The following is an 11,109-nucleotide window of genomic DNA, read 5'->3' on the forward strand; positions in this document are numbered from 1 at the left end:
TGCTTCCTCCTGAGACAAGCAGATATCTGGCATCTTCTGGTGATGTGTTCAGGACAGCTGAGATGAAAAATGGTCTTGGGGCATGTGCCAGCTCCCCAGATCCCACTTTTGTTGCAGAAAAGCAGAGACTGTGAGGTTTACAAAAACCTGCAACCTCCACCACTGCAAAATTGCCGTGCTGAGCTCACTCAATAAATTCTTGAGGAGCCTGCAATCAGTTTTTAAGTTCTTCAAAGGGTGAGATAACCAAAATTCCTGCCTCCTCTTAGGATACCACTCCTGCCCATATTTTCCTTGTCTGCAGCAGGCAGGAGGGAGGGGCAAAGCTGATTTAAAAGGTTTTGCAAGAACCCACAGCCTCTCCTTGCCTGACTGCACATGGCCACTTTCCTGGAGCTGCCCACTGGTGGGAGGATGCCCATCCTGGGACTGGGGACCTGGCAGGTACCTGCTGCAGCTGGGGAGCTCTCAGATTGCTGAGAACCACTGTGCATTTTTGCAGCAATCTCCTCTTCGGGGCAGGAGAATGCAGCAAATCCTCTGTGCAATATTTCCTTTTGAAATATCTCAGGTAATGCAGGGATTTATTCCCAGCCTTCAGGAAATCTCAGGAGTCAGTGGAGGTAGTCAAGCAGGTACAAGATTTTTTTCTTAGCTATGGAAAAAAAATTGCATGCTGAAAAACTAAAAACTTCTGCCCAGCTTGTTTTTCTTCTTTTCTTTTTGTGTTTTTTTTTTTTTTCTTTTGTTTTGTGTGGTGATTTTTTTTTTCTTTCAGCACTTTTTGTTAATATCCCATGTAGGATATGTAATATATCCCATGTAGTATATGTAATATCCCATTCATGTCACGTTGGTGTCATCTGTGATGAGTGTGTGTGGATACAGGAATTTAAGGGGCAATAAGTAGATTTGGAAATGGGAACTCACAATAATTCCTTAGAGACTTGAGGCTAACTTGTTTTTATTGGCAGCAGATGAGCATGCAGCACTTTGCAGGAATATAGTTTGGGTGGTTCTTTACCTGTAAATGTTACCTAATGGACTTATGGTAAGAGAGAATAGGTTAAAGAATATACTGAATTATAAATGTAAAAGGAGTCTGGAAATGAGCTGAAAATTTTAAGAAACTGATCTTAAGAAAAAGATTTTAAAAAGTGAACTTTCCCCTGGATCTGAGACTGGAAACAAAATATGTCACATCACAACTTCCCAGCTCCATGAAACACTTTTCCAGTCACCATAAAAATATCTTAAATTCTTGCCATATTTTTGGGCCAGTTGATCTAATCAGCATTTAACTTTATGTGCACAAACGTGGGTGAGTTTGTTTGACCAATTCAGTCTTTATTTTTCTGATGACAAAGGACACTAAGAAGCATAAAGTAATTAAAGCAGGCTTTAAAAACCAAAGTGTGCCTTGGGGGGCCTCTTAGGAACTGGTTAGGACTGAGTAGAAGGAAAATTTTGGGCACATGATCCCTGCCACCACAAAACAATGTCTTCTGTTATGTGATGAAAACAAGGCCCAAGTGTGGCAGTCATGTTTTCTGGAAAAATCCCCTTGCCCAGGATTCTTCTCCTGGAAAGCTGAGAAGCCTCAGAGAAAAAGGAAAATGATAATTAATGGTGATATCTTCATTAAAGCTGTTTGATTTCAAGGTTCCCACAGCAGCCTCAGCATTTTGGTGCCTTAACAGGGACTCCCCTTTACCCAGCAGCTCTGACTCGAAGCCAAGCTCAGTGAGCACCTTGGAGAATGAAACAAGGGATTATTTTCTCTGGAAAACATCTCACATGACAGAGTTTTATGTAATCTCAAGGGTAGGTTGTTGCCTTTGCTCTCCACCCCTCAGCATGGCAGCTTTCCCAAGCTGCAGCAGCACCCAGGGATGAGGGGCTCCAAAATTCCAGCATTTGGCCACTGCTAGCCTGCTTGCCCATGCCTGCTTCCTCCTGCTGCCCTGGGAGGCTCACATCCAGGAAGGGATGGGATGGGGAAAGGGACTGCAAAAAAAAGAAAACTTGTAAAGCTTTCAACTGGCTCTTTAGTTGTGTGCAGAAAAAAATTGCTGCGTTTTCTATGTTTTTGTTGTTAATTTAGGTGAACCAACTAAACACCCTTTGACTGGAAAAACCTGGAGAAGTGATATAATTAAAAAAAAAAAAGGAAAAAAGTAGGAGGTGGTCATGGTTTTGAATCATGTTTCTGTTTGGAGTGCCATTTTCTGGATTTGGTGTCTCCAAGCCAAGAATCTGAAGTGATTTATTTTGCTATCAAGTACCAAGTGTGGACTTTACCCAGGAGGTGGCACTGTGTGTAGTGTTTTGAGTCCCCTCACCTCCCCATCCTGGGTCAACAAGAGCTGGGTTGCTTTGTGCAGGGTCAGGGCACATTCCAGAGGTGATTGGTTTCCTCTTGTCACCAGGATGTCACACTAAAGTTGCTTTTAATTCTGGGGAAATTAGAACTTATTTCTAGATAGCCTCGTGTCCCAAGGTGAACTTCCAATACTTAGAAAAGGGAGGATCAGCACAGGCACCTCATCAGTGACTCCCTTTGCCATTTGATCTCACAAAACTAATGAAAGCCAGATCCAGGCTGGTGTTGGAACCCTGAAAGCTGAGGATTTTAAACTTTCTGTGCTCAAAGGCACAGACCCACAAGAGAACACTGCATTTGACCTGAGGCTGTGGAGAAGGCTTCCAAAATTGATTGATAGCACTGGGATTATGGGTGTGGAGTTGGTTAGAAGTGTGTGATATCACAGGGTGGAGAACTTAGAGTTTGGAGTTTTAGAATATAGAAATAAATATAAAGCAAGATGGAAGTTTTAGGGCAGATGCAGGTTGTTCTTTACCTTCTTCCTTCTTCTTCATAAGTCTGGGTGATGTTTTGTAATTGAACAGAAAAGTCCACAGTGTGGACTTGGAGGAGTCTCATTTCCAGGCTCCTTTTCCATTTTTAATTCAGTATATTCTTTAACAGAAAAGTCCATAGCGCAGACTTCGAGGAATCAGTTTTTAGGTTAAAAAGAAAATAATTTAGGTGTCATTTCCTAATTAGGTAGCTTATTTTTAAAAGACCTTGTAACAAAGAGATGTTAGCCATTTTGTTCCTTGCTAATGAAAGACTACAGAAGTCACTACGGTGAGACTATAATATAAATAAAAAACAACACCTAAATTTAAACAGAAACTATCATCTCAATACCTTCAGTGCTAACCCCAACAAAAAATTAAAAAAAAAAAAAGAAAAAAAAAAAGCCAAACAAGAAACCCCACAACCGGGATATCTTGTTATTCACGGGCTTAAAACCGCCAGATCTGCAAAACAGCAAAGCTGTTCATCTGCTATTTAGCAAATCCGGCTTTTCCTCTGGTTCCAGTCTCTGCAGGGGGCAGCAGGGGATGCAGTCAGGTTTGCCATCGACGTTGGGTACCGCCACTTGGACTGTGCCTACATGTACCAGAACGAGAGCGACATCGGGGACGCGCTGCGACACAAAATGGAGCGGGGCGTGGTGAGGCGGGAAGAGCTCTTCGTTGTCAGCAAGGTGTGGCCTTGGATGTGCTTCTCACGTGGGGCCAAGCTCCGGGGGGAGAGACCAAGTCCTGACATGGAAAGAGCCACGGGATGAAGCTGGGAATTACCTCCTGCCTGTCAATTTGGTGATGGGGAGGAATAGGTCAGCCCCTGAGAAACAAAAGGCTTGGTTTGAGAGGGGTTTTTTTGTAGTCCATGTCCATTGTCAGCCATGGAGACAGGAACTGAGGCCGTGCTCTCGTGGCCTCTGGGATAGGAAGCATGGCTATTGTTTTTGTGGCCGCTCCCGCTGGGCCGCCGGCCTCAGCCTGTCAGCTCCTGTATGTTATGCTTTGTTTTGTTTTTTCCCCCAACAACAATGGTAGGAAAAATAAAGTAACTTCTATCTGCTGGAAGCTGGCGGGTCGATTTTCACCAGGTTCACTTATTTTCTTTGTTTTGATTGTTGCAATAATTGATGGAATTTCAGAGTATCCCATTCTCATTTTACTTAACAGTACCACAAATAAATCGAGGTGCCTCGAGTGGCACTTCCTCAAGATGGGATGTGCCACACCCTGAGCTGCCTCTGTGCCCTGTGTTTTCCCTGCTCTGCCACTGTGAGGGCAGGAGAGCAGCTCCCACCTTTGTGTTTCCCCACAGCTCTGGTCCACCTTCCACGAGAGGTCCCTGGTGAAGGAGGTGTGCCAGAAAACGATTGCTGCCCTCCAGCTGGATTATTTGGATCTCTACCTGATGCACTGTCCCATGGGATTCAAGGTATTGCAACTTCAAGTCCTGGGATCCATCTCTCAGGGATCCATCTTTTGCTTTTGGGACCAGACATCTCTGTAGTCCCCTCCAATGAGGAGTGTTGGCAAATCTCTTTAGGACATAAGGACAAACCTCTGCAGGGAGAGCCCAAGAGGAAAGGAAAAGTCATGGCTGCTTAAACTGGCTCTTGTAGTACAAAAACCACCTTACTCTCCCCTGCACAGCATTTTCAACTCATGGATCAAATTACCATCCAGATCACATTCCTCTTACAGTGTGGGGTTTGACTGCCATTTCCTTATCAAGAATCAAACATGTGAACTACATAGCTCAAAAGAGATTTTTCTTTTCTCTCTTAACCCCCAGGTTAAATAAATCCTGGTTTCCCCACCGTGTCACCTCCCTGGCCTTCTGCTGAGGCACACAGAAGTGCCTGCCCTTCCTCTGCCTGCAGGACAGAGTCTCAGACAGATTTTCTTGAAGATTTCTCTGTTGATACAGGCTGGTCATTTCAGCCACGTCTCACCCCACCACAAACATAATTCAGGATATCCAGCTCAGTGTCTCCAGCTCCACTCGCTTGCCCAAATTTCTAAATGATTTCTTGAAGTACTTATAATTCAGCTGACCTTCATGTTGCTTTTCCCTTTGTGCTGATAGGCAGGAGAGGAGCTATTTCCTGCAGATGGAAACGGCATGATCATTCCCAGCGATACAGATTTTCTGGATACGTGGGAGGTACATTCATTTACAGGCCAAAAATATCTTGCTAGTTTGAAATAACAGCCTGAAAACTCTAAGCTTCCCACTGTGGGAATTGTTCTGAGAGAATTTCTAACGTAAAGTATTTGAGATTGCTGATTTCTCTGCGTCCTTGGGCTCCTTTTTGTGTCGCTGTGCCAAAATTTAGGTATTTTTATATCTGCTGCTTACTAAACTGGCTGGGTTGGTATGGCAAGAGGAAATCTTGGTGTGTACCCTGCAGTGGCTGGTGCTAACAAATGCTGTTGCTCTCATCCCTGCCCCACTCTGGCCATTTTTTGGTGGCTTTAGTTGTAGCCATGCCTACCTCTTGTTGCACCTGAGCCATCCAGACCCCAGCACAGCCAACATGCCTGTGCCAATGTACCACAGCACCCAAATTTCTGTCTCTGGAGGCAGTGGGACTTGGCCAAAGTCCTTTGCTAAGTTCTTCACACAGGCTGTGTGGGAGGCCAGGCTTGGGCGTGAATTCAAAGTCCTGCCTGGCTGAGACTTTGGGCTTCCTTTCCTTTCCCCTCCACTCCTGCTGTGTGCTCAGTCAAAAGCAGGTAAAAAACTCACCAGAGTCATCAGAATTCACTGATGCTTTTTGCCTTCTGTCACATGGAGAATAAGGCACATTTTTATTGTTCATTTGGAAGAAAAAAGGGGAAATTTCAGGCTGCTGCTTATGACAGCAACTTTAAACTAAAATTATTTCTGTTTTGCACTAAGGGTATCTTCTGCTCTAAAGGCTGGTAGCAGATTATTTTCCCATTTCTTTTCTGCTGGATGTGACAATCTAATTAGTGCTGCCTGGCTGTTTTATCACTCATTAGTGTGAAAGAAAATAGGTGATGGAGGGGGAACAGAGTGCTGCTTATCCTATAATCCAACTGCTAAATGGCACATCTCTCTTGGGAAATTAATCAGTGTTGATCAACAGAATCCACCCTGTTCCAGGTGTCTTGTAACAGCTCCTTGTTGAGCTGCTCTGTTCCAAAGAAGGTGCTTTTTATTATGGGATGATTATTTGGTTAGCTGAGGAATTATTCTGAAAGACTCTCTTTCATCTATGTGAACGTCTGCCTGGGGATAGTATTCCAAAATAGTTATATTTTACTGAAATAGTAATATTTTAGGAGTTGTGTGAATGTTGCTGTTATTTGTCTGTATGGTGACACACAATGTGAGATCTGAGTCTGACCAGAGCCCCACTGTTCAGGTACTGTTCTCACAGCACAGGAGGGATCCAGCCAGGAGGATTTTTACCACTCAAGTTTTCGTGTGGGCATTTTTTTCCATATAAAAATGAAAGAACTTAATAGGAAGTGTGGTTCTGTGCTGTTTCTAGGCTATGGAAGAGCTCGTGGATGTGGGAATGGTGAAGGCTATTGGAGTCTCCAACTTCAACCAGAAACAGATCAATCAGCTCCTGGGCAAACCAGGCTTAAGACACAAACCTGTAAACAATCAGGTAAATTGTCCTGCAGCTCCTCAGCACTGACATCTCACCTGTCTGGGGTGTTCACTGGATGGAACATCTCTTAAAAGTTCCTTAAAAACCCCACAAAAGAAAAAAAAAAAAAAAAAACACCTTTCCAAAGCTGATGTGGCACAGTGATGCTAAATCTTGAAGTACCTTCGGCTTTTGAGAGGTGAAAGCTAATTTTTTTTTTAATTTTTTTTTTTTTTTTTGAGATTGAGAGCCACCCCTATCTTCCTCAGGAAGAGCTGATTAAGTTTTGCCAATCCAAAGGGATCTCTGTCACTGCATATTGTCCCCTTGGAGCACCCAACTGGCCAGGGTAAGAATGTTTTGTGAGGTTTCTTTCTTAGATGTAGATTGGAGTCAATGCAGTAAACCAGTCTTAGGATGTGGATGAAACCTCAGGGAAAATTAATTATGTAATTAGAAAAAGACTTACTAATTCATTAAAAATCACACCCACAGAAACCTCACAGTTATTGTGATATTCAGTCCACTACACTTGCATATTTTGAAGAAAAGAAAAAATCAATTGGTTGATGAAAGCAGAGAAGAGAATTTTTAACTGAGCTTTGGTGAGCTTATTAAACATGTAGGAGAATTTCTGAACTAAAAAAAACCCCACCCACAACAAACCAAACAAAAAACCAAAGCAGCAGATGCTGATGAAAATAGCAACTTTGCAGTCCTGCTGAGACAAAGGGATTAAGTTTGTAAATGGGGAAGTTGCAGAAATTTTGCTTTTACTCCCATCTTCATGGCTTCCTCTGACCTGGGACAGGGCTTTTGCCAGAGCAGCTGTGCTTGTAAAGGACAAGATGAAATTCTTGGGATCTGGATCAAAGAAATTCCCAGCCTGATCTCAGGCTGGACATAAATGTGTTATAGTGACCTGCTTTTACCAGAAACTACAGGCCTCTTCTCATGTGCTCACTTGTTATAAAAGGGAAGGATGAAGGCAGGAACAGAAGTAATAAGATGTTAAAGTATGCAAGATTATGCTTTTTAATCATTTAAACAATATTATTATGATACAGGGCTTGAGGGAGAAGACAGTGGGTTATTGACAGTGGGTTATTCAACTACTGAAGCCTGTTTTTTTTTTATTTTTACAGGTCCAAGCCTGACCATATTTCCCTTCTTGATGATCCTCAAGTTAAGGAAATTGCACTCAAGCACAACAAAACCCCAGCTCAGGTTAATACTGGTCAGAGCTGTTTTCCCTGCTGACATGTATTCTTCCCACTTGTGCTAAAGTAACTACTTAGAGGTATTATGGAATAATAATATGGGGTTCAGGCTGTGTCTTGTACACAGTTTAATGCTTTAGAAATATAGTCTCTCTACCTTAATTTTAGTGATGGACAGAAGATTAGCAGTGGCTTTGGGCTTCAACTGGCACACTGGCTGCCCCTCCACACAGCATCCTGCCAATCCTGAACTCTTGCTCAATGCACTTCCTTGTTGTCATCTCAGCTTCAGACATGGATAAGGATTTAATGAGTAGTAATTAGGAAGGGTTTAGGTAGTGCTTCTCCTCTGTGAGCCCTCTCTGGTTACCAGCAGAGCTGCTCTGTGTAACCATGCACACACCTTTGGTTTTAGCTTTCAGAAGACAGGCAGCACCTCATCTGTAAATTCACTGTGTTCCTGCAGGTGCTTATCCGGCTCCAAATCCAAAGAAATGTGAGTGTAATTCCAAAATCCGTCACTCCACAGCGCATTGAAGAAAATTTTAAGGTAAGAGGGCACCTTACAGAGTCATTAATGGTGTTAAACTACACAGGGAAAAACCCTACTCTGCCAGTGGTACAAACCACCCCCCTCAAACTTAGAGCCACCAAAACCTTTGTCAGATACCACATAGGTTATCACTTCTTTATGAATGCAAAAAGTCACTTTGAAAGTAAGGAGCCACATCTTCATTAGAACACATCAGCTAAGAGCCAAACTCTTCCACCTTGTGGTACAATTGTGCTGCAGGCAGAGCCCACCAGCACTGCAACCTCACACATTTATCCACTGCTCTCCCTGCACGGGTGTCCCCTGCACACCTCCTACTGCTTCAGCCTGCTTTTGCTATTCTTTCTGCAAATCAACTTCCTTGTCTCACTGCAAACTGAAGTAACCCAGCTGTCTGGGACCTTCCTGCAGGTGTTTGACTTTGAACTGACTGGAGAGGAGATGGAGACCCTCCTTGGCTTCAAGAAGCGCTATCGCATCTGTGCATTAAGCCAGTGAGTACCTCCTCCTCCTGCAGGCTTTGGCAGGGCTGGATTTCCACTGGAGAGCTTGGATTACCACTGGATAGCTTGGATTTCCACTGGATATCCTCTTAACAGACACTATTTGATAGCCCCTTAAAAATAAAAAGGGAGGGAGCCTCAGCCAACACCTGGTCACATCTGCTGGCATCTCACCCTTGGGTTTATTAGAGCATTGCCCATCCTGCCCAGGTTGGGAACACTGGGATTTCTGCAGGCACAACGTTCCTAAGATGCCCTGTAGTTGATGCATACCAAACTGCTGTCTGAAAATCAAAATCAGCTGGAAATTCCAAAAATAAATAAGCAGCCATTTCCCCCCTCCGTTTTCTTTGGCTCCTTTACATAAGGGACAGTCAGAGTAAATAAACTCCATTTTAAGAATGAGAGCTGTAAGGTTTTTTTGAAGGGAAGAGCTGTGCCTATGTACTCCTGCCAATGTTATCTAGATAACAGAATGGTTAGACTCACTAAGTTCTGCATTTTATTCAGTTTTCCCAGGTTACCCACTTGTTTAACAATATCCAGGGGGCTTGGGAGTTTCCAACAGAAAGGTTTAATATCTCAGGGAATTTTGGCAATTTCAGCTGAGCATAAGATACATTATCCTTTGAGAAGAAGCTCACTGCTACATGCAAATGTTACAGAGAATTCACTTTCCCTGCCCTAGGTACACATGTGTTTTTTAATGTAGTTTAATTTCAGTTCTCTTACCAGGGAAAAAAATCCCTTTTCTCTAAACTATAGCCTTAAAATGTTGTAATCATGCTCTCTTTTTCTAGATGCAAAAATCACAAGGACTATCCTTTTTTAGAAGACTGACATGGGCATCAGCTTCAGATCCTCTGGGGGATCCAGACCATTTTTTGTTATTTCAAGCAATTTACAATACTTTGTGTATCAATTCATAGATAGAAGGGGCATATGTATTAAAAAATGGGAGAAGCTAACTCAGGCATTCTGAAGAGTCATCTTTGAACATGGATACATTTGCTTCCTTTATATCAATCCATTGTATCAGTCCTTTATCTGCTCTTGTAACACAATTTTCAGTTGCAGCAAAATATGTATTCTCTCTTAATTTAATAATGATAATGTATTTAGTAATGATAATGAATCTTAATAAAGCCATAGATTGAGATTAGGGAAAAGCATTTTTTTGTCATAACTATAAATCCTGACTAAGTTTAGAGAAAACTTAAATTCTCTGATTAGTTATACTTTCAGATAAAAGGTTAATACATCTATCTTTTAATTATCAATACAAGACAATCCATTTCACATCAGAAGATCTCAATAACATGACATGCTGCTTGAGATGCTGAGTTCAATAATTTCAGTGTAACAGACTGAAAGCTCTTTAGAGGACACTGCTGAATTATGATTCAGGAGCTCTTAATGAGGTTCCCTATTTATGAACTGCTAAAAACTAATAAACTACTAGGAGATTTATATGTTTGGTTTATAGTATCTGCAAGAGTATATAAATACTGCTTTTATCAGTAGAATGGCTGCAGTTGAGACTGAAGATCTCCTAGAAAATCCAAAGTCTGATAAAGGAGACACACAGGAATTATTTTGTTTGGCAACTGTCATATTTAGCAAGCAGAAAAGCTGGGCAGCTTCACAGCAGATTTTCACTCTCCTGTACTGTTCCCTAGGTACTGTTTGCTTGTGTTTTGACTCAAAGGATGTCTTCTGGATGCTGTTGTCTCTGGTTAAAAAAAAAATAAATAAAAAGCCAGTGGTGCTGCAGGCCATGCTGGTGTTTTAATGAGGTGTCTGTTAATTAATACTTGCTCTTTAACAATTGACTCAAAACTCCTGTACTTGCTTTAGGCTCCCGCAGATCAGGATAAGAAAATGTGGCTCAGCACTGCATGCAGAGAGAAGGACAATGTGTAATTAAGGTTCAGGACTAGGATACACACTTTATGGATATCCTTTTCCAACTGATTTTCTTTGTAATTAATAAAGGAAATGATGACATATCTTTGAGCTACTTCAGTCTTTTCCAAGATGTGTGAATAAGGGGTACCCTAGAAACAACAGAGCAAATTCCCATCAAACTGGATTTGGACCTCTTCCAAAGAAAGAGGTCTGAAAAATCTATCAGGAATTGACACTGAGCAGTTATACTGCAGTGATATGGACAGAATGCACCTGTAATGGGCATTCTCTTTTTTTCTCCTCCTGAACATGCTACATTTAAAAGGCCACTTGCAGGATATCATCCTAGATGCAATTAGAGAGTGAACTCTGTGGAAGGTGCTCTGCTGCCTGTGGTCACTCGTCAATCCACAGCAGTGGCAGAA

The 11,109-nt window shown here is 42.3% G+C and overlaps 1 protein-coding gene across 1 annotated transcript; it reads left to right on the plus strand.

Annotated features, from left to right (window-relative positions):
- Positions 1–378: 378 nt before the first annotated feature.
- On the plus strand, positions 379–10,912 carry LOC121332913 (aldo-keto reductase family 1 member B1-like). The gene is made up of 10 exons (XM_041398829.1): positions 379–444; positions 3,390–3,557; positions 4,190–4,306; positions 4,961–5,038; positions 6,396–6,518; positions 6,743–6,849; positions 7,646–7,727; positions 8,187–8,270; positions 8,685–8,767; positions 9,577–10,912. The coding sequence occupies exons 1-10, from the start codon at positions 379–381 to the stop codon at positions 9,614–9,616; spliced, it is 948 nt and encodes a 315-aa protein (XP_041254763.1). The 3' UTR covers positions 9,617–10,912.
- The last annotated feature ends 197 nt before the right edge of the window (positions 10,913–11,109 follow it).

The sequence above is a fragment of the Onychostruthus taczanowskii genome, unplaced genomic scaffold (genome assembly GCF_017590055.1).
Source record: "Onychostruthus taczanowskii isolate IOZ18803 unplaced genomic scaffold, ASM1759005v1 scaffold15, whole genome shotgun sequence".
Classification (NCBI taxonomy): domain Eukaryota; kingdom Metazoa; phylum Chordata; class Aves; order Passeriformes; family Passeridae; genus Onychostruthus; species Onychostruthus taczanowskii.